The 24,773-nt window shown below is 39.9% G+C and overlaps 1 protein-coding gene across 1 annotated transcript in view; it reads right to left on the bottom strand.

Moving 5' to 3' along the window:
* The window catches only part of CACHD1 (cache domain containing 1), a 213,431-nt gene that overhangs the window by 46,436 nt on the left and 142,222 nt on the right, over nt 1-24,773 (bottom strand). Inside the window, exons 5-8 of the mRNA XM_011369568.2 lie at nt 11,709-11,835; nt 9,152-9,296; nt 8,093-8,309; nt 2,255-2,404 (exon numbers count right to left, since the gene is read on the bottom strand). Of these exons, the coding sequence (XP_011367870.1) occupies nt 2,255-2,404; nt 8,093-8,309; nt 9,152-9,296; nt 11,709-11,835 (639 nt within the window). The remainder of the gene's footprint in view (nt 1-2,254; nt 2,405-8,092; nt 8,310-9,151; nt 9,297-11,708; nt 11,836-24,773) is intronic.

Here is a 24,773-nt window from a genome sequence, read left to right as displayed (position 1 = left end):
AGGCCAGAAGGGATTGGCACGAAATATTCAAGGTGATGAAAAGAAAGGATATACAACCAAGATTACTCTACTCAGCAAAGCTATCATTTAGAATAGAAGGACACACGAAGAGCTTCCCAGATAAGAAAAAGCTAAAAGAGTTCATCACCACCCAAACCAGTCTTACGAGAAATATTAAAGGGACTTCCTTAAGAAGAAAAAAAATAAAAAATATGAATAATAAATTGACAATAACTTCATATCTATCAACAACTACTTTAAATGTAAATGGATTAAATGCTCCAATCAAAAGACATGAGGTAGCTGAATGGCTAAGAAAACAAGACCCTCACATATGCTGCCTACAACAGACTCATTTTAGATCGAAAGATACAGGTTGAAAGTAAAGAAATGGAAAAAGATAGTTCATGAAAATGGAAACAAAACAAAACAAAAGGCTGAGGTAGCAATACTTCTATCAGACAAAGTAGACTTTAAAACCAAGACTATAACAAAAGACAATGAAGGACCCAGCTATTCTACTTCTTGGTATTTATCCAAAGAAACCCAAAATACTAATTTGAAAAGATAAATGCATCCATATGTTCATTAAAGCATTATTTACAATAGCTAAGATATAGATGTAACCTAAGTGTCCATAGAAAATTGAATGGATAGTCCATTGATAAATGAAATAATAAAGAAGTGGGACACATATACAATGTAATATTACTTGGCCATTAAAAAGAATAAAATCTTGCCATCCACAATGGCATGCATCTAGAGAGTGTTATGTTAAGTGAAATAAGCCAGACAGAGAAAGACAAATACTATATGATTTCACTTTATGTGGAATCTGAAAAACAAAATAAATCAACAAACAAAACAGAAGCAAACTCATAGATACAGAGAACATTTTGATAGTTGCCAGATGAGTGGGTGGTTGGGAGGATAGGTGAAAAAGGGAAAGGGATTAAGAAGTACAAATTGGTAGTTACAAAAGAGTTATGGGGATATAAAGTATAACATAAGGAATATAGTAATAATATTGTAGTAACTATGTATGGTATAAGATGGGTACTAGATTTATTAGTGATTACTTTATAAATTATATAAATGTGTAATTATTATGTTGTACACCTGAAACATATAATGTTGTCTGTCAACTGAAAATGAAAAAAAAAAAAAAAAAAAAAAGAATCACGTTGGTCCCAACACAGGTTCCTGGACTCTGCCCAGGAAGCTCTCAATAAAAATCTGAGGGCACTGCCTGGGATTCTGCATTTTACAAAAAATCTCCAAGTAATCCTTAGCACACTAAAACATAAGAATCATTGTCCCTAAAGCCACATAGTTTTACATGGAAATCTGAAAGTGCATATTAAAAATAAAAGGGCTGATGAACAAGACATGCCCTCTTAAAAACAAGAGAATATGGACACCTTGAACAGAGAACGAGTGGCCTGAAGAAGAAAATGCTTCAGGGGAAGAGCAACGCATTAACAGGTGGGGAGAAAAGACATGGCAGAGAGGCTAGGAAACTGAGCTGTAGACAGACTAGGGGACAGGCTGGAGAGTAGAAGAAAAGATAATGAGCATTTCCTCAGATTTGCCAATTTACTAAACACGCTCATACAGTGTCTGCTTTAAGAGCAACAAAATCAACTGTAATGAGTACACGGCAAGTGCCAGGCACTGTCCTGGGTGTTTCCTACACATTAGGGCTAATCTTCACAACAACGCTGTCATGTAGATAATACTTATCTCCATTATACAACTAAGGAAGCCGAGGTGGAGAAATGAGCAGAAGAGGCTTCACAATGATTCTGCAGGGAAATGTGACATCACAGTCTTGGTTATACAGAAGAATCCTGGTCACTACCTTGGTCCTCTAAAGCTTAAATTGACAAGATACTTTAGTAACCTCCATGCAGTATCAAAATCCAAGAATATGATAGAGAACTGAAAAAAAAAAAAATGGGGCCATACAGAATTCTCGTAAGACCACATACCTGGAGAAGGTTCAGAAATTAGCAGTTGGCTAGAGAGAGAAATGAAGAGAAAGGGACTATCCTAACACATTAAATGTAAAATCCAGCCCTGAATAACAACATTAGGCAGAGAAAGATGGGTTTGGAAAGGAAGCTGCTTAGTTGCCCCTCTTCTTATATTCTTCATCAAAGTACACCGCTAACGGTTCTTTTTATTTTTTTAAAAGCAGCATGCACTTCGAGAGAACTTTCATCTGAAAGAAAAATCTCAAAACACTACCTACCGTTCATAAGGGCGTAGGTGAGAATCATTACAGAGTTGTTTAGAAAGCTATTTTCTTCACTGATGACACGGAGAGTTGCCTTTTTATCTTCCTCTGAAGAGTCCTTTGATGTAATGCCAGCTGACAGGTAAATTATGACCATGTCTGTATCTAAACAAAAACATACAAATTGTTACTTTGGATTCTGACTAAAGGCAGTTGTTTCTTTTTCATTTCCCCTGGACTTTCCCGCCTCAAGGACCTGCCTGGCCCAATATTCCTACTCATTCCCATTTGATGCTGGGGCTTTCATCTCCCTACCTCTGTTTCTCGTCCATCCTGCCCTTTGTGGGCAACGAGGCCTCATTTATCCAGTGTCAGGTAAAGAGATGTTCCTAATAAATTTACCAGATAAAAGAAAATTTCCTTTAGGCACCCGCGGTTGAGGTAATTTAACCATTCCAAATAGAAATCTCTCCTGCCTTCTGTAATGGAGGATTCAGAACCTGATTTAATCTTTTCCAAGAACATGGATTTTGGGGAGACTAGGCTTTAAAAATGGTGGTTCTTTCAGGGGCTCTTGAGACATGTACAGTTATCTTCCCCTACACTAAGTAGCTCTAGAAATGTTTTTGTTTTTAAAACTCTTCAGTGTAGAAGAACATTGAAATATGGACACAGGAGCCAGGATGCCTGTGTTCAACTCCCAGCTCTGCTGCTTACAAGCTGTGCCTGTTTGATTTAGGTAGATTTTTTTAGCCTCTCTACACCTAAATTTCCTCGTCTATAATATGGGATAACAACGGTACTTACTTAATAGGGTTACTGTGAGGACTAACGGATTAATTTAAATAAAGGGTAAAAGCAAAAGGGTGACAGCAAATAGAAGATAAAAGAGAAAAGAAACCACAACACACAGATACAAAGCGAGTACAAAACTCTTGCGTTGGTGTCAAGTAGCACCTATGATTCAAGATTAAAACTACTCTCCAACCAGGGCTAATGGGTAGAGTAACTGAGAAGTCATTTTACCTCAGTGTAAAGAAAACTCATTTCAAGTGGATTTACTCAAAAACAAAAGTGCAGGATTTTACTGCGCTAGAGACACAGAAGCAGAGGCTGAATGGCAGTTTTAATGGAGGGAGAAAATTAAGAGAGCTGGATTTTTACATTTTCTTTCTAATCTGAGATTCTTTGACTCGATATATATTTATAAGACATCCTGCACATGAATTTATTTTTTTTTTTTACTGAGAAATAAATATTTAGACAGTATGTTATATGCTTATCTCTTCAGGTCCTTATTGCTGTCATTTAATTGAGATTGCTTTACAGTTACTGTGGCAGGCAATCTCCAAGGTGGTGCCCCAATGATCCTACCTCCTGATATTTGCATCCTTGTGTAGTAGTCTTCCTTTGAGTGTCGGCTAGATTTAATGATTTGCTACCGGTGAACAGAATGCAGCAGAGGGGATGGGATGCCAAGAGATAGATCGGGTTACAAAAAGATGGTGGCTTCCACCTTGGGAAGTCAGATAGCATGCTGTGATCTGTCCAACGGATAGGTAAGGAATTGAGGCCCTCAGAAATGAGTTCCACCAATGCCCACTTGAGTGAACTTGGGAGTGAATCCTTCCCGAGTTGAAATTTGAGATGATTGTAGCCCTGGCCAATTGTTTGACTGCAACTTCGTGAGATACCTTTAGCCAGAGGCACCCAGCTATGCAGTGTCCAGATTCCTAACCTATAGACACTGAGATAATGACTGTTTATTATTTTAAGGCACTGAGTGTTGGGATAATTTGTTACCCAGCAACAGATAATGAATACAGTTATCTTTTTAAAAATTATCCTCAGAATGAGGAGGATACAATGCTTGAAGTTCCTTCAGTTTGTAAATTTCCATTTTTAGTTAGTTTATGTTGTATCAATGTTTTAGGCAACTGAACTGAGCTTACTAAAATTTGATTCAAAGAAGTAAATCTGTTCAAAGTTGTTATCTTATTTACTACCAAGACTTGGTATACAAGCAAGTCTTAAAGACAATTTTGATGCTTGAATAATTCTCTAATAAACACCAACTGCAAATTATATTGCACTATTTATTTATCATAAATTAGAAAGTGAATGCTGATGCAAAACAAAAAACTCATTAGCTTAAAAACATTTGTCTTAAACTAGATGACAATATTTTCCCAATACACACCTGCAAATTATTTTGTTAGGGATCTTAACACTTCACTTAAAGCTTCAGACCAGAAAAACCTGTATACTGCTCGACTCCCTAGTAGGAGGGATACAGATAAACCATGAAGTTCACTTAAAGTCTGAGACAAAAACCACTGCCCTATGGCAAAGTTACCATGTGTGATAAATTCTTGAAAACACCTCTAAGAATAACCTAAAAAAGAACCCTTTGAGTGTCTTACTTACCTTTATGCTTCTGGAAAACATATGCTCCTGAGAGCTGGTTTTAGGGCATATGCCTATAGGTGGAAAGCCAGAAGGCCTACAGCCTACAGGCTTCTTTAGCAGCCAAGCGTATTTTCTTTCCATCCCAGCAACAAGATATCTATTTGTAAGCATCCTCACTGTCTCCGCCCAGCCCCTGACTCCACTCCTGCCCTACCTTCAAGCAAAATTGAGTTATTTTTCTTTTCTTAGACACCAGACCTGCCAAATTTGGTCTGATTTATTTATTTTTCCTTATTAGAATATTCCCTCTCTAGTCACTCAGGGGAACTTTGAACTTTAGTAATATTGGGGATGAGTAGTTATAGGGACTTGGGGCAGAGCAACGGCATAAACACGTACCTGGAAGAAAATGCAATAGATTCTCTCTTTGGCAAGTCTCTGTCTAAGGTACCAGCAAGTCTTGTGATCAATATCAAAAGGGAAAAGACAACTCAAATTTGAGCTTTGTCCAATGCCATTTGATTCCTACTCCTAATCATCTTATTTCTTCTGCTGTAAAGTGACTCACCAACCAATTACTCCCAAAACAAACCCTGAATGAATAACCCAAATACATTTATGATATTGGATATAGGTCTACCATAGGACTGAAAAAAGAGCCAGTACTAGGTAAAAGTATTAGATTTTCCAATTAGTGCAAAACAAATTAGTGGAAAGTTACAATAATTTATGACCTGTAGCTTCTGTTAATATGGCTACTAGTATGGGCCAGACATTTTATTTTCATGCACAGATTAATCCTCAAAACAATCCTACAGGGTAGGTCTGACTCATTAGGCTAACAGCACCCGATGGCCTTAAAACAGTGCCAGGTACAGAGTAGATGCTAAATAATTGTGGAATGAATAGAAGTAGTAATGAGTAGTGTAAGCTTCTGGGAGGAATACCCAGAGCACTCACTGTGCTATAGCCGAGTAGTCCTCAGCCACTTTGAGCCTGAGGTCAGTTTAGGATGTCTGGGGTATCTGCTGGAGTTAAGTTAGCTGGAGCTAGAAGTCTCGTAGAAACTAAATATCATAATAACCACAGCTATATTTATTTAATATTTATGATGAAATCTTGGATCTTATTATTGCCCCCAATGTGCAGATGAGGAAACCAGGCCTAGAGAGATCAAATAATTTACACAAGTTCACAAGGTTAGAAAAATTTCAGAGTAGGAATCTGAAACCACATTGGTTGAAATCCCAAACCCACATACTTAATCACTATGTTATATTGCTTGAGAGCCCCTCAAATCTCTCTTAATAAACTGGACAATGCTAATTCCTAACGTATTTTTTTATGCAACCCAATTGGGGTCTTGTTTCTATGAAGCTATAAAGTGGAGGCCTGTGAGTTAAATCTTAGAAACATCTTATTTGGCCTCAAAAAGACTCCTCTGAGACTTTAAAAAAAAAAAACAGTACCATCAAAATTTGTCCAAGTCTGTGGTGGTCACTTTTCTTGCCATGTTTTTGTTTGCCAACATTAAGAAAAACCAAAAAACCCTGAGGAGAAATGGAGCCATCAAAGCGGCCCTCTGCTAATGTGCAGTGCAGGAAGGTTTGTAGGAAGAGGTTTAATGAGGTCTCTACTCAGTTTTAAAGCTGGAACAAATGTCAACATTTGAAAATCAAGGGATTTCACATAAAAATCCAGATTTCTGGCTTCTCTTGAAACAGAAGATCTGGCAACACTGGGCAGGAATTCCTGTCTGGCAGCCACAGGCTGAACTGAAGAGCAGCTGCCCCTCAGTGCAGCAAGCACTATCCAACTGACTATGCTCTGCAAACAACCCTCATTACCTTACCTTGGGCCTGCCTGACTCACATTCATACTGCCTGGCCACTGCCGAGCTTGTGTTTCTTGCCATTATTTAAACAGTGTAATAATCAAAACTGGACTTAAAAGATGGTTTGATGGCTGAAGAATCAAGAACAAACACTCGTAATGAGGAATGCTGACAGGTAGATGGCGGCGGGTAGGTGGCACCCATAGGTAAATGGCATCGACCAGCTAGCCAATCCGTCTTGAATACTTGAGAGGGCACCCTTGTTCCTAGCCCTAATTAGTCTGTGAATAGCTGGCACTTGCCAAGGTTGGTTGTTGCAATTCTAAGATGACCCCAATGACCAACTCCCTTGAGTAATCCTCTACCCTTGAGAGTGAGCATGACCAATAATTCACTTCTAACCAATATGGCAAAAGTGATGGAGCAATTTTGCAGATGTTACTGAGGTCTCAAACAAGTCAGTCACCAGGGAGAGCAATCTGATTGAATCAAGAGGGAGAGTGGGCCTGATTAGAACAGATGAGACCTTTAAAAGAGGGTCTAAGCCTTCACCTGAAATTAGGGGCCTGAAGAAGAGATGCTCTCCTGCTGACGTTGAAGAAGGAAGTGGACATGAGTTTTATGGTTGCAAGGAAATTAGTCCTGTCAACAACTGAGCTTGGAAGAGGACTCCAAACCTTAGATGAAACCACAGACCTAGCTGGCTGCTGGACTGCAGCCTTGCGCAATCCCAAACAGAGAACCCAGCTAAAGGAATATCTGGACTCATGACCCATGGAAACTGTGAGATAATAATATACAGAAACATAAAATTAATATGCCATCTACCATCATTAGTTGCAATAATTATAGTAGCTTCTTTCAAGGGTCCACCATGTGCCAAGCACTGTGCTTTGCGTTTATCAATTCTATCTTAGTTTTGATGCAGATACACTGAAGAGCTTGAAAAGAAATTCTTTAAATTGATCTCAAGAGGATACATTTATTAAAAAAAAAAAACCCTACAAATAGATTTTCGAATATGAAAGGGAAAATGACATAGATTCCTTTCAGTAGTTTCAAAGCATGTGTCTTATTTCAAACATCCTTTTCTTTCCTTTTGCATGCATCCTAATTCCAGATTTTCTTTAATACATGAAAATTAAATTACAGTGCCTTTGTACATTTGAAGGGCCATGCTCATCTAAATGACAGCTGGTTAGAAGGAAGGAAGGATCAAGGCAAGATCTCCTGCTGCCCTTTTATATGCACATGCGCACAAGCAAACCTCTACTCTAAGTCAGTGAGGAGGCAGGGTTGACAATTAGCATTAAAAAGGATGAGGATATTCCCCTGGGAAATAAGTGGGGCTATGTTCTTAATAAAGAGGCAGAAAGAGGAAGATCTAGGAATGAAGAAATTGTGCAGACTGAGTATCTTCCATCGGAAAAGATGAAAACAATCTAGCAAGATCCTCATATTAGATGACCAATATGACAACACTGAAAAGTTTTATCCCAAGTCACTTAAAAAAAATCCCTCTAGACAGAGTTGTATGATCCACGTGCAATATATTCCTATTGCCACCCTTTATGTATCAGTTTATAAGTCTTCTGAGAGAGTGAGCTTACTTGCGTGGAACTTTGTGTTGTTGTTTGTGCTTCTAATCAGCTGGAATGCCTTGTGAAATCCCGCCGCATGCTGGGTAGGGCTGTCCAAAGACCTTACGCTGCCAACGAAGGTGGACATTTTCCTTTTTGTCTCACTGGTGGCTGGAGACAGAAATGTCTTATAGCACTGGTCGAGAGAGCAAGTCCTGACAATGTCTGCCACAGTCAACACAGAGATCTGGGGAGAGAAAAAGAAAGCTTGTTAGCTTACTCTGTAAATGTATTTACTTTTTATTTATTCCAGAAGAGCCTAAGGAATGAGAAGGCCTACAGATTTCAGAGAGTTTAAAAATAAATGCCTAGAGGCATAAATCTGTCAAATTTGAAAAGGATTAGTTAAGGATTGGTAAGAAGAAGGGATCCTAGAGTTTGGTCTTTGTTCCAAGATGAAATCAGCAGTATGGTGTTCATGTATACATTTAAAAAAAGTAATTTATGCAAAGAAAAATACTAGCAAGTACTAACCATCTTGGTTTTCCAAATAGAGGTGGGAGTGAAGGTAAAGATATGGGATGTATGTTTTAAATAACCACACTAGTGAGTAAAACTTTAGGAGTTGGAAAAGTCAAAATGATGAAGTAGAAAATGTCCACAGGCAATAAATTATTACTAGCTGTAAACACACCTGTCCTACAGATTAGTAAACCTCTAGCAGTCTTCCCTTCTCCTTTACCTCCCATCAGTCTTGAGATAAAGTCCAGCCATCTACCTACATCCAAGCCCTTGCCCTTTTGCTCCTTAGCATGACTTCCAGTGTGAAAGTCACAGCTAATCAGGTCTTAAGAGGAGGCATAAAGGAAATGCAAGCCTCGGCTGGGGTGGGGGTAGTTTTAAAAGAGATCTGGAATTAGAGTTGGCAGCTCCTTCCTCAAATACTAGAAAAAAAACTTAAACCACTCTCTTTTACCAAAGTCACTTTTAAAGATGGATTTAAAAATATATAGCATAAAACATACAATGCTTTTACAAAGATATTCGAGGGGGCTCCAATGCCATGCAGGTCACTGGGATAATGGTCACCTTATCGTGCTCATCGATGGCGCTAAGGATGACTTGGGCAGCATCCTTGGCGATCTGAAGCTGGGTGTCCGTGACGGAGGCCCCGTGGTCCAGGATCACTACTATGTGCTTTGACTGCGGCCGGACTGTAGAGACGTAGATAGGTCTAGAAGGGGAAAAAGCTCTCTGGGGTCAGTCTTGGTTTAAGTAAAAGGCCTCAACCTAACACAGTTGTGAACACTACAGATGTGCGGGCATATTGGTGTCTATGTTTGTCCAGGGATGGCACAAGGATGGACAGACCAGCATGGAAGGAGAAACTTTACTAGTACATTAAAAAAACACCTTAAGACAACAATGTGTGTCTGCAGAACAGGGATTGGTAACTTATGTTCTAAAGATTAAAGTGACTGGGAGAAAGTTTAAAGAAGCAAATCTATTGGAAGGCTGGCTTTTCAGCACACTCAAAAGTCAGTCTCTCAGCTGCTCGTGGCGATGCTGCTCACTGTTACCATCTTGCTACTAAAAACGGAGCCGATGGCCCCTCAAGCTGCAGAGACAGCGCCAGAAGGAGAAAAAGGTCCGTTTGCCAGTGCTGGGTCTTCCTTGGCAGACTTACAGAATGGGACTTTGCTAAAACTCAGGCAGCCTATAATCTGTGAGCATTATGAGCAGCTTTGAACAGTAGATTTGGTTTCTCTCCCCCAAGACAAAGGCTGCTGCTAAGAGAGCCCTTTCCTTTCAGTGTGAAGCAATTCACATAAGTTAGCCACCAAAAGGTTCCTTATCTGAGCACTTAAAACTGTTCCATCAAATCTGTCCAAGCCTGTGATAGCCACTGTTCTTGCCAGGTTTTTGTTTGCCAACATTAAGAAAAGGGGGAGGGGGTAGAGCTCCAAAGCAGAAATGCTTCTCATCAAAGCAGGCTTCTGCTAGTGTGCAGTACAGAAAGGTTTGTGAGAAGAGGTTTAATGAGGTCTCTATTCACAGTTTTAAAGCTGGAACAAATTAGGGGGAGCTTAAGAAAGCAAATCAGCCTCAAGAGAATGCTTTCCTTTATTGACACCCCTAAAACACGGGATTTTTCTGTGAAATGTTAGACGCCAGTTGAGTCACAAAAGCCTGTGCACAAATTAAGAAATATAGGCAAAGTACCAAATAACTTAAAAATCTGGCCAAGTTTACATGAACTGTTCTCAAGCCTCAAGTCCTGCACTAATACTGAAGGACCACTAGTCGATACCATTGAGCCAGTAGGGAAATGGGATAAAAAGAATTTGGTAGATGCGGCTACAGAAATGAAAGAGAAAACAGAAAAGAAGAAACTCTAACTATCCTAAAAATGACAATTACGTTAAAAATTGAACTTTTTAGGTCCTCTAAGCTGGGTGAATGGATTTTTAAAAAATGACACAGCATCTTCTTTCCAATTCAACTCAAATAATATGCAGAGCATGTGTTCACACTGTCACAATAAGTTGTTAAAAACTGCTTTAATGGGATAAATAGTAACATATTTAGGGTAGAGATGCATGAAACCTTCTGAGTGGAGATGAATGGTCATTTGTGATAAGGTCCTGCTTTTCTTTTTGGACTATCCCTCACAGGTGGTTCATTAAAAGCGGCATGTCAGCTAATCTCTCTTCTGAGAAGCAAATGAAAAATTAGATGGTTTCTGGTGTCTTTAGCCTCTCCTGAGAGATGAGCCGACTAGAACCCAAGGTCATGGCTTCTGTTTCAATTTCTAAAATATTCAAGTCTTTACCAGGATGTCTAGGACGGGAACAGAAGAAACCAACCGTACGATATAAATGTCTTTCTAGGAAAAGCACAGAAGTACTTCATTGGAGAAAATCCTAAACACAACTTAAAGTGAAGATAGAGAGAAGCTAAAGTGATGGTTTATACTCTGAAAAGTGGGCATCTTACACTAGCTCCAGAAGTTCTGGCATCAAACATGTGACACTGCAGAACAGAAACCATGGGGATTTGAAAGGAAAATATCTTTGCCTAAGGGGTTCTGTAAACTGATAAGGCTGGTCATATAGATGATTTCACCATTTATTGCCCTTCTGGCTAAGTGGTACAATCTCAGGTCATTTACCATGCTAATGATGGGTCCTTAATCCATTGTTTTTGAGACAACCTTTATACTTCTAGAAGCTGAGATCTGTGCGTAAATTTCAAAAGGATGGACAAGCACATTATCACAGAAAGGAAAGCTGAGCAACACAAACTCTAAGATATGCTATAAAGTCTTCTAGAGCTGCACTTCAGAAAAGGCATTACCATTTATATCTCAAAGATGTCTGAAGCTCAGAATAGTCTGGATGCTTCAATTAGTTTAATTTCTTTAATAAATAAACATCTTGTTTATTTGGCTTGTTAGATACTTCTAGAAAAGCTCTGGGCTTTATCATTTGCCCTTCCTAGCACATCCACATTCACCTATGTTCAGTGGTAAAACCATTTCAGAACATGTATAAGTTTCTGAGCCATGTGTATAAATGAGGAGTCTATATTTCATACAGATCGTTCTTAAACAGTAAATAAAATTTTAGCAAGTAAGTCAACATACCTACTGCGATGCTCATAGCTGCCCTTACACCGAAACTTGTGTGCTGGGAAAACAGTGAAAATTCCTTCTTCTGAACTGAAATACTGCCACTTAATTCCAGGGTTGGATTTCAGGTTGTCTGCAAGAACTGGAGGAGGAGGGGAAATGAAATGTAACCGCCAAACCCACAGGTGCACGCAGCACCACTCCTCAGGCATCTGTTTTGCATAAACTGCTTGTAGTATGAAGAAATTCCACTAGATGTTAGGCTGTAAATTTTCTATTAAGCATTTTCTTTCTGTCCCTTAAAAAGTACACCATAATAGAAAATGTAATGAATGTTTCAGTCAGGTGAAGCTATTACCCTTAACACTGTATGGTGACACTATAAGTCCTGGATTATTTTCTCTAGCATGAATGATTCATCTGCATTAAACCCTCCCCTCACCAAGCTAGTCCCTGTTGGGCCAGCATACACTTACTTGCTGGCTTGGGGTAAATTCTCTAACTGTAAAAAATATTAACGTTAACAGGCCTACTCTCCAGAGGGATTACACCTGTGACCTTGCTCTTGCTCACTCCACAATGAGAGAAACAGCATAGGTGGTATTTGATAGGCTAGAACCATAATCATTCAGTACCAGCTTATAAAATGATTCCAGTGTGCCAGCACTGGGATAGAGGCTTTCCTTTATGTTATCTCATTTAATCCATACAACAACCCTAGGATGAAGGTGAGATCATTACTCCCTACTTCGGAGCTGTGAAAAAATGTGTAGAGAGCTTTAGCGATTTGTCTAAGGCCTCATCAGTAAATGGCCAAGTTGGGATTCAAGCCTCAGAATCCTGGCTCCTGTGTTCTTTACATTATGCAGTACTGCCTTCTTTTCTATGTATACTGCATCCCTGCCACTGATCTGCAACTGGAGTCACAGCCATCTTACTGTGTACGATCCTGCCCCCAAACTTCCACTAAGTCTTTCTTACCCTCTCTCCCCAAAATGAGTTCTCTCCTTCCTCTGATGCCCTGTCACTCCGTTCCAAACCAACTCAGTTATGTAGGTATGTTTTATACACTTATTATGGATAGGGTGCTGCTTTACATGCTGCAAAATACACAAAGATGAGCAAAAAACAAACCCTACTGTGATAACCAATATGCCAAAAGGATTATATACGGGGAAATGTAACAGAGGGCAATTCAGTGGAGGCGGAGTTTGAGCAAGGACAAAAAGAGAAGTGTGAGGTGCCTTCGACAAAAACACACATAAAGCTCTGAATGCCACGTGGCCATCCTTTGGTCTGTCTGCCTCGGATTCTGACTTTGCAGATCATATGGTCTCTGTTGCAGTTAGCCAACTGCGCCACCGCAGTGTGAAAGCAGCCATGGACATCCTTAAACAAATGTGTAGGTGGGTGCCAATTCAAGTTTACTTACAAACATCCGTGACAAGCTAGATTTGGCCAATGGTCCTTCAGTTTTAGTGCTGGTCCTCCAACCACACCATGTAAAACGCCTTACATAGAGGACTTAAAGCCTGCTCACTGCCTCATGCCTTCAGTAAAGACCCTGCCCAGCACACACCAAGGAGCTGTAGCACATTTTATCCTCACAAAAATTCCAGGAGTGAAAAGTTAGCATCCCCAAGATACACATGTGGAAACAGGCTGAGAGAGGCTTTTGACCTGTTTGAGGTTTCAGTGGACAAGCCCTGTGTGTCCACAATGCCGGTCCCCTCTCCACTCTGCCAAGGTCATTCATCACTTGGATTCAGGCAACCACACGTTCTCCTGAGACATATGGCTGAGGTGAGTGCATGTAAACATGGAAGAGGATTTTTCTTTGCCTCATCTCCTGGGGGTCTGAAGCCTTAATCTTGATCTCATATTAGCACTGTTCTCCAGGCAGCTGTGCCAATCCAGCAATAGAAAGGCAAACATTGCCTTTGGAAGTAAAGGAAAGCTCAATGACCTCATTTAAAAGTAACATCTGTAACAATAAACAGGCTATAGAGAGACTATTAAACGGGGAGCCAATGAGGACAAGACTGTTTTAAAAATAAATCAGAATTCATTCAGTGCATGATACATTTAGTCTCACCACAAAAAGATTATTCTGGTTCTTTATAATCATCGCAGCACTAAGAGTTTAAGTATCAGGCAAGGTTCCCCAAACCCTCCCGCTGAGAACTCCTTTGGCATCTGATTAAATTTCATCCGTTATTCAGTACTAGCAGAAGATGATGGATATGATGGTAATGAAGACCCCAGAGCCCGGAAGTAATCTATCATTGTGGTGTGCACCCCAGGCAGGCCCCCTGCTGACCTAGCCGTGGAGGTGAATGAGAGCGCTATTATCCATGCAGGCAACTCAGAGGGGGCTTCTGCATTCACGAGTCAGTTAGGTGTTCTGGTCACTGGAAAACTTGGGCTGGGGTCCTGCACACTCACTCTTTCCTCAGAAGTGCTGGACACCATCCAGAAAAAGCTGGGCAGATGCCCAACCTGTCAGCCCATGATGCACTGCATTAGGCTTTAAGCTATCAACAGGCAGGGCCTGTATGTGTCTAAACTGCTCTGCACACCTACCTCAGACAGACACATGTGAGGGAGGCAGTAAATGGATTTTTCCTCACTGAAGCTTATCCCCAAGACAGAAGTTATGGCACACTCTGAATTCCTCCAGCATTTTACCTCTTCCTGCCTTCTAGTTAGTGTTATTGTTGTTATGGGTAACTTTGCTCCTCCATCCCTAGATCCTAAGATACTCAAGGGTAAGATCTATATCTGAGCCATCTCTGTACCCCTGAAGCAGAGTTTCCGAGTTCTTTTCACATCAAGGCCACAGTCTATGAGAGCTGCAGGGTTGGTATCTGCAGCGCACAGGCTGGTACGTCTGCACAGCAGCACTATTTCTCGATTGTTTTTCAATACCTTTGTTTGATAAACTCTGAAATCTTACTTTCCTCTAATGTCGAATCCAATTAAAAATGAATTAAATCTTGTGACTAAATCAATACAGAGCAATGATAATTCTAATATGTTTTAAAATCATAAACACTCCCTTATCCCACCACCACCGCCACCACCAATACAACCAGTACGGAACAGACAGGTAAATGGAAAGATAAAAAGCCTGCTCATCTGAAGATTTCATGGGGCTATCCAGTCAAATTTTATCAACTGCATATGTTAAACATATGTTTACGGGATGTCGATTTACCTCAATAAAACTGATTTGATAATAAAATAGTAAAAATTTATTGAGCATCATATAAACCAGTTTTATAGGTGGTATGGTGCTTTTCATAATCACTCTGAGTTTGTTATTACACCCATTTTACAGTTGCTGAACTAACTTGCTCAAAGCCAGGAGGGCAGGGTCATGGTTTGGCTTAGATATGCTTATTCCAGAACAGTACAGCACTCAACAGATAAAATGCACACTGCGTATTTCTTGAGGGGCAGAGTAAATATATAACATGTTGGTGCTTCCCAATCGAGATAACTGGTTCCATTAGTTTTTAAACATACAATGTAAATAAATGAATACAATTAAAGAGAAAAGATGGAAAGTAATGATATTATAATTGAAATAAGGCTAAAGTGCACGTTTAATCTTGTGAGAAAAAACAACTGCTGAATTTGCTGAAACTGGCACATGCCAGCTAAGTAGTCCAGTGTTACGGGGTTCGGCACTGACTCCACAGGCTGGCTTAACTGTAAAATGGCACAGACACAAGCTACAGTTTAGATGGCAGAGTCAACAGTAATTACAGCTCTCATGACTTTGAGCGACATCAAACAAATAGCATATTTTTGATAATAGGAGTTCTTATTTCACTGAGAAACTATACAGCTGACGCCTTACTTTGTTGGTGTCTTTTTCCTTCAGCCCATGTGAGCAAGCATCAGTAAGCCATTTGGACATAGGCCCAATGCTATTTTACACATTCTTTTTAATTCGGGTTGGTACTTAAGAACAAGAAGGAAGACCCTGATAAATCAGAATGGACCGGGAATAAGAAGCCATGGGTTCAAATCCCATCTCTAAGGCTGGCAAGCTCTTTCACCTTAAATTTACTTTCAATACAGCATCCAAACGCATCTTTCTAAAATGGAAATCAAATCTCTCCAATGACTTGCTTAATTAAAACCCTTCAAAGGTTTCCCACTATACAACACCTAGTACTAAAACCAAACTCAATAAGGCCTTGCACCATCTGGCTCCTTCCTACTGTCCAATCTCACCTTTCCCCTCTTGCACTCACCACACTGTACATCAACAGCTATTCCTTTCAGTTTTCCAACGTGATCCTTAGGCTCAGAATATTCTTTTCACTTTTCAGAGAGATTATCCCTCAAGTGTTATGCGTCTCAGAATACTCAGTGCTTTTCTTCACAGCAAAAAAATGGTAATGTCCGATGTATTTATTTTTTCAGCTATTTCATTCATGTCTCTCACGAAGAGGAGCTGTAAGTCTATGACAGCAAGAGCCAACTCAGTTTTGTGTATCATATTCCCAGAGCCTGGATGCCTGGCTTTTAGGAAGTACTCAGTATTTTCAGAGCGAACAAGAGAATGATGATCTTGGTCAAGGCTCTTCACCTATGTTCCCCATAGAATGTCAAAATTTCCTTACCTGTAAAGTAATGGACTTGGATAAGGTGTTCCCCAAGCCCCTTTAGAAACCGAAGTGTAAGAGGGCACAGAATGAAGGCCAATAGGAGGGAAGTGCATGGATTTACAACTAGAGAGAAAGCGCAAACTTCCCACTGTAATTGATCAAGTTTATGTTTTGTTTTGTTTTGTTTTAAAAACAGGGCATCTTTACTTTCTATTGACTTAAAAGCTGTAGGTCAGCACTCTGAAATTATTAAAAGTGATCCAAGACTAAACAAAATGTCCAAAGAGTACCAAGAAACAGATGAGAATGATGGAGAAAATCTAACATTGGCCTTTAGAGAATGAGGACCTACCTGTGATGGCTCCTTATTCTTTAAAGGCAAGCTCTTCCCCCACAATCCCCCTCTGCGTAGCCTTCAACAAAATGACTATTTCTTTCACTTGCAGGCCCTGTGCTAATTCTAAGCAAAGACAAACGATTCTGCAATACTCATTGGCTTATTTTTCTTCAACCGTAACACACAAACTGTTATCAAGAAAAACAGCTAAAAATGTGCCTTTCTCCTTTTTGGTGTTCTTCTCATTATTGCATCTTAAGATCCGACTGCATACAGTGTACTAAACTGTGGATAAGTCTAACATATAGACCCAGATCCCATGACCTCCAAATATTTTCCTTCCAATTTTGCCATCTACGTCTGACCAGCTCTAATGTCATTGACCTCTCCAGTCAAAACAAAACTAACCATGTTCTCGAACTCCTTGTCTGCCCTCTTTAATGCTTAAACCACCAGGCTGGTAAGAAAGAGATAGGTTACAAATCGCCTGTAGTTGGGCTGTGAATTTTGTTTTTCTCAACAATATTGTCCACCAGGGGTAGGGACAGAAAAAGCAGCCCTGTAATAGAAAGCTTGTTGCCTCCCACCTCAAGGAACTCTGGGCTTTCTGATACCCAGCCCAACACCACTGAGCAAAACACCCAAAGCTATCTACCTCCCACAGTTTGCCAAATCCAAAATACAAGAGCTGTCCTAAATACACAAAGTTGCAGACATATAAAAACACAAACACTTCCCCGACAGACCAGAAGTTACACAGCACCTTTGAGTAATACTCTGTGCAACAGCAATCATTTTGGAGGGGAATAAAATAAATTCACATTCTGAGGATTCCTAACATAATTTCTGGCATTATTCACTATCACATCTTTCCAATTCCTACTCCTCGCTACATCCTGAGTATCGCTTTACCATGTATTTAGGAGGGGCTGTATTTCATGGACCTCCCCCTCGCCCCCCGCTCCCTGCCGATGCTGTTTATGCTGTTCCGGAAGTGGTAAACATATTGAGCCATTAACCATGTACCAGGCCTTTGCTATGTCTTCCATATGTATTATCTCTGTTAATTTTTACAGTAGGTTTTATTTTTTCTTCAAGACATCGAGCCATATAGAGGTTAATTTACCTAAATATATAACAGCTAGCAAAAGCCAGAAAGTGGAGGTTCATCAAAGAGATACTATTATTCTCATTTTATAGGTAAGGATATTCTGACTCAGAAAGGGAAGAGTAACTCTGAGCCCTGAATGAGATCCAGAGCATGCAGCCCAGTGACTTTTCCATCACAGTGATCACAATAGCTAAAGCCCATTGCTAAAGTTTGGTTAATGGCAGTTGACCCAGCTATCTCACTGTATTTATTTTAGTCTAATACTAAGTAGTAGAGATTCTTAAATCTTGGATTCTATTCCAAGTTCATGGTCTGTCATGTCTGTTCTAGGCTAATTCTATAATGCAAAAATAACCAGTCCATTCTGTCCTTGATCCACCTGAGACAGCCTGGTCATGGGCTCAGAGAACCCAGAGTAAACTTCTGCAGCAATCTAAAATCAGTATAAGATCTACAGCTCTACCCTCTTCCTTTTCAGTAATCACTTCCAGAGGACCTGAAGGTCTAGGTGCTCTCCAAACATTCATGAGAGGAGTAAGAGAAAACAACTCCTCGCTACATCCTGAGTATCACTTTACAATGTATTTAGGAGGGGCTATATTTCATGGCGATACTCAGGATGTAGAGATGGAGTTCTTGAGCCTGGATGATCAACACGATCAGGTTTTGAAACCTGGAGCCCCAAGCTTTACCAAGCCAATATCCTGGTTCACTCGGTCTGGGCTGGAGGCCAAAGAATGGGTATTTTTGACAAAGCACTCCAGGTGACTCTGATGATCACTCAGATTTGGGACAACTGGACCAACACATTAAACTTCATTGTCCTGTTTCCTTAGTTTCATTTTCTTTCTATACTGTCTGTCTTCAGCATATAAACATTTTCAAGTTTCCCTAACTTAAAAAACTATTAGCAGCAGCAATAACGATAAAACCTTTTCTATATCCTATGTCTCCCTAAGTTATCCGTGACCTTTCTCCTTTTCTCAGCCAAGCAAAGCAGGAGTGGTGTACACTGATTCTCCACTCATTGCCATTCCGTTCACCCCACATCTAGCCATTTTGCTTATATGTCACAGTCTCTCTCCATCACCCCTCTCACTTTTTTGTATGACCTCTAATAGTCTACCCCATTTTTTTCCTTCTTCCAGGCTAACTACACTCTTACCTGTTCTCCACAACACTCTTGTCTCCCCAGCATAAAGTCTGTCAGTTGACTGACTTTAAGCTAAAAACAAGTCAAATCAAAAACTAAGTCCAAAACCTCAAACGCAACTTGTCAGACTGACATATAAAAAAGCCCATTAAAATCTGGCTTAGCTCTATCTTCATTTTCTGTTATTTATTCCCTCAGTTCATTTTCTGTTATTTATGCCCTCGGTCACCCGTGCTGGTTGCACTTTGTACAGATTCTGAAATGGGAAATGTGCTCGCCACAGGCACATCACCTGGATAGTTCCTACTGTCTTGTATGACTCAGCTTAACTTGTATGAATCACAATCTGGGTCAAGTGCCCTAGTTTACCTTTACCATGACAGCACTTAGCACTGTATTGTAACCGCACTTGTGTGTTATCTGAGGACAGGAACTCTGTCTGCCATAGTACTATGTTACCATACAGCTGTCACCTGAGAGAAGCTCTTTATGAGGAAAGCGAGAAAGGAGTCAGGGTTGATTCTGGGTCTCAAACTTCAGTGAAAAGTACAATGAAGCTGCTGTTAACTGACATACGAACTTGGCCTGAGAAGGAGGTTTGGGTGGGAAGACGGAGGATTCTAACTTCGGTTTTAGACATAAAAAGTTTGAAGTGTCAGGAGGCAGAATACAGTGATGTATCTCGCTCTTCATTTTAAGCAGTCTACTGTAGGGAGGCTTGACTAGCGATCAGGACACAATGTTTAGTTATATCCATACCAACAATTTGTTGTCTGACTTCAGATAAATCAATTAACTTCTCTGGGCCTGTTTTTCATCTATAAAATGGAAAGAATACTTGTCTTTTGTATTCATGGTGAGGCTAAGACAAAAGTATAAAATGAGTTATATTAAGAATAGATTGATTTTCTTATTGACCTTGTGCGTTTGGACTCAGCATAGTTTCATGCAAATAATATTATTCACCTGCACAGTTTCTGTCACTGTAGATATCTCAGACACTTATGTGTGCTGATTTGTTGCTAAGCTAAGGAAAATAGTGCTATATTAGAGCAAATCACAACTGCATGTTTTTCTTCAGTAAGGTCCTTCAAAAGTCTTGGTCATCTCATTATAAAAATGGGGAAACAAAATTACAAAGATAATCCTAGTTTCTTTCATTCATTCATTCTGTACCTGCTATTCGTCAAGAGGCACACAAAAAATAAAGGAGCAGAAGGTCAAGTAGATGTCCAATATAAAAAGTTAAAACTCTATAATAAGAATGAGCCAATGGGAAAAGTAATAAAGAGGAGTTGTAATTGGCCCAGCGACCCTAAGCTCTGCTGGAGGTGGCCAAGGACTCCACTGAGACTGTATCTCAGTCTGTCTTCTCCCACTGCTCAATCCTGTTCTCTTCTCTTTCCCCACAGGCTGCCAATCTCCATCTCAGGGTTTGCCTCCCAGTGAACCCAACAAGCTACAAGAGACAAGGAATTCTTACCGAAAAGAGTCGGGGAAGGTGGCAAAGAAGTTGGGCCTCAAGGAACAAGCAGTATTTTTCTAAGTCAGAGAAGGCAGGCATTGTACTCTAGGATGAAACAATAACATGAACAAAAGTATAATAGAGGCTAGTGATTTGAAGAAATGGAAGTTATTCCCTGAAGGTGGAGCTCAGTGGGCTTAAGGAAGGAAGAGCAGAAGATAAAATTGAGAGGCCTCCACCTTCATCTCAGAGGTACAGGGGGGACCATCAGAGGTTTTTGAAAAATGGAGCTACAGAGCAGCAAACACAATAAAGAAATACCCACAGTGTGCAGGACATATCGAAAGACAGAATAGAAGCAGGGAAACCTTTTGGGACATTTCTACATTAATTAGTCTTCTAGGAAGGCAATGAGGATCTACATTTGTGGCCTTTGCAGTAGATAAGACAAAGGGAATTCAAAACACATCTGTGAACTATGAAATCTGAGCCAAGTTTCATCTTCTCTGAAAAGAAGATGATGTCACAACTTGGTGTGATGAGCAAGAAGAGGAACACACAGGTGGAAAAAGGTGAGGAAAAGTTTCTGGTACAACCAGGATGGGGATAGTGAGCCCAGACTGTGAAGTAAGCTTAGAGGAAAGCTGTGTTTTTAATTTTTAAGATAACTACAAGATAATCATAGAGAGATATGTGTCCCAAAGTTGGTTACATGACAAAATCGGAAATAGACCCTGGCCAAAGATAAAGATCTGGGATTCAGCAGCACGTGGCGGGGGTTGAGGGCCGACTGAATTGAAAACAGTCAGGGAGATAATACTTAGGTGAGGAATTGCGGAGACATCTACCCTTTGGAACAGAATAACAGAAAAGGAGCCCTACAACTGCCATACAGCAATGAACTAACACTGTGGAAGGGCCACCTGAATCTTTCGAGGGAACATGATATAGTGAAAAATTGGGACAATCTAAATGTTAAACTAGAGTCGATTAATTAATTCACCAATATTATATAATCATTACTACAATGACATATAAGTATATTTATCTACATATGCGCAAAAGAATGTTCAGGATACATTTGTCAAGCAAAAACACAGGCTGTATCCATTATGATCATATGTGTTATGAAAGTCTATATAAAAGCATATATGTGGCAAATTAAATCCTTTGAAATCAGTATAACAGGGTTATTGTGAGGAACTATAAGAAAGACTAGACGTTGGGGTAGCTCATAGTACAGAAATAGGAAAGTGAAGAAAAGGGCCCTGTTTTGTACTTAATTTTGAATATGTGTATCTCTGATACACACACACGAATGCAAACTGAATCACATAACCTTGACAAATGTAGATTTCTAAGTGACTGAACAGCTTTTAGATGTTATATAACTACCACGTCTTTTATGGCACTAACATAGTCATAGAGTAGGTAATTGGGCATAAAACCAACTTGGAATTTCCCATTTTGTTTTTTTTTTTTTTTTTTTTTTTTTTAGGTAAAATGTAGCTTTTCACTGTGTTGGTATTAGCATATTTAACAGGAAATTATCATGGTATTTTAAAGAAAAGAGAAAAACCTACAGCACATAGCTGATCTTCATCGTTCACAGAAGGAAGTGATGAAGACACTAAAATTAGCAGCACAACCTACAGCCTCCAGTGCCCACCCGTACCTCCTGCACACTTATCGCTGTAACGTGACTTACAAATGCCCCTCACACTCCATGAATCCGGTTTCTCAATGAAGGCTGCAAGGCTACCAAGATCGAAGTTTGAAACTTCAAATGCTCTTTAAATCAAACACAATAAAGAAAGTCCAGACACTTTTTTTTTTTTTGGTGAGAAAGATGAACTCTTACTTCTACTCTCACCTCAATTGCATAACTCAAGAGAGCAAGAAGCAACTTTCCTTGGACTCTTCAAATAAACTCTCTTTAGGGATCAGGCTACACATGAGAAAATAGCTCAGCAGGAATTGTTGAAGAAAAAAAAAAGAGTGAGAAACTAGGGATAAAAGCAGGGAAGAACCTGTACAAAACATTACTAGTACCATAATATAACATACACTGTCAAACATTAGTTACTTGAATGGAATCAGGGACAAGGAGTCAATCTGGAAAGTAGAGATCTAGCAGGGGAGGTCTTAAGAAAAAGAATACATGTGTGCTGGATTGATGGACACATGACCTAGTTTTGGATAAATGAACCTAAGAATAGTTTACAATTTATGTGAGTCTGTTTCCAGCTAGTCTGAAAGGCAATCTGAAACTGTGTTATCAATTAGGGACTCAATGATGGATTATATACATTCTGTAAGATGTACATATTGGACATGTGATACCCTATGAAGTACCTTAATTCTGCTCCGAGAAGGGGCAGGACCTAGAGAGGAGGAAAAGAAGGAGCTGTGAGGTCATCCTTCACCATCTACCATTCCCTTCATGTTATAAATGATTGCTTAAGAATGTGGACTTTGGGATGCAGCCACTGCCTTGGTGGAATATCACAGAACTTCGCATGCAAGGAAGCCAGTTCTCATATACCTGAACACTGCCAAAAGCTCCTCATAAATCTAGCTACGTCAACTGTGCAGAGAACGACTCTTGTTTAGTACGTTATACTTGAGACATACGCCTAGAAATAACAAAATTCAAGATCTGATCTTTAACTATATACCTCCTCTCTCACCATCCTCTTCTTCCGTACGTATCTCCTGATTTTTCAAACTATCTCTTGCTTAACAAATACTACTAAAATAAAACAGCATTATTTCAGAATCTCCAATTATGTGTAGCTGAGTTCTATTCTAAAATCTCAGTCATAGACGATAATCTTAGTATAATTAATAAGTCTTCAAACATCTTTTCTCTGGGCCTCACTCTCAGCTGATGATCTTGCTTCCTAAGTCTGTGAGAAAGCAGAATCACTAAGGGAATGTCGCCAAGTTCCCAACAGTACATTCGTCATATGGGCATCCCTACACACATACTCTTCCCTCCCTCCTCTTACTAAGAATGAACAGCTCTGTGCTTCTGGAACCCCACTTGGAATCCTGCCATCTTTTGCCTAATTAAAAAAAAATGGCTCTGCAATGGTCTCCCCTCGCGCCCATGCCCTCAGCTTTTCTCTACGGGATCATTCCCTTTGGCATATAACCTTGCTGTCATTTCTCTCAATTTAAAAATAGTCTCTTGACTCCATGTGGGCCTCCAGCTTTCTTTTCAGCAAACCTTAGGAGTTCATGAAATTATTGCCTCCAACTCCTCTCCTCCATTCTCAAAGAGCCTGAACCGACTAGGATCAGCCTTTCTTTTTCTGCCAAACAACCCTTGTCAAATTCACCAATAACCTCTCTGTTGCCAAACAAAATGGCTGGTTTCCTTAGGTGCCTACATAACACAGTTGATCTTTCCCTTCTTCTTGAAACACTTTCTTCACTTGGCTTCAGGGAGATGGGTCTCTTGGTTCTCCTCCTACCAGACTGACTTCTCAGATTCCTTTACTGCTTCCTCTAAGTGGTGAAGTGTCCCAAGACTAGTCCCTAGAACTCTTCTCTTTCATACTCACAGTCACTTGCTCTGTGCTCTTACTCTCGTGATTTAAGTACTACTTACATACAATGAATCTCAAATTTCTATCTCCAGTTTGGCCCAGACTCCAGACTTGTATATCTGACTGTCTATGAGACATTTCCACTTGGATATCTAATATGCATCTCACACTTAATTTTTCTAAAACTGAAACATTGATTCCCTGCCTCCCTTGCTAACCTGCTCTTTCCCCAGTATTTCCTATTATAATAAATGGCAATTCTGTCTTTCTTTTCGATAAGGTCAAATATCTTCCAAGTCCTTCCTTTTCTCTTACTCACACACCCTGCCCTTTCCCCCCATTCAATTAATAAGTAAATCCTATTCGTTTTACCTTCAAAACATATTCAGAATTCAACCACTTCTCCCCACCTCCACTGTTACTGTGCACTATTAATGTCATCATCACCTGCCAACTGGATTCTGGAATAACTTCCTAAATGTTCTCCCTGCTTTCACCTTTGCCTTGCCATAGTCGATTTTTGCCAGAGCATCCAATAAATGTTATAAGCCAAGTCCAAGAATGTCACTTCTCTGCATAAACCCTTTTTTCTCCTACCACCTAATGCCTTTCTATCTCATTCAGTACAAAAGCTAGTCCTTACAATGGACAGTAAATTGAGGCTCTTGCTCATCTGGCCTCCAACTACCTCTCTGGCTTAATCTTCTATTTTCCATCCTTGTTCACTGAATCAGTTATAGTAGCCTCCTTGTTGTTTCTGGGCACACAAAACATTCTCTCAACTCAAAGCCTTTGATTGGCATATACTTCTTCCACTTAGCCTTAGGGTTTACAACCC

The sequence above is a fragment of the Pteropus vampyrus genome, unplaced genomic scaffold (genome assembly GCF_000151845.1).
Source record: "Pteropus vampyrus isolate Shadow unplaced genomic scaffold, Pvam_2.0 Scaffold151, whole genome shotgun sequence".
Taxonomy (NCBI): Eukaryota; Metazoa; Chordata; class Mammalia; order Chiroptera; family Pteropodidae; genus Pteropus; species Pteropus vampyrus.
The sequence above is the reverse complement of the archived record's forward strand: the minus strand, read 5'-3'. Positions and strand labels throughout refer to the sequence as shown.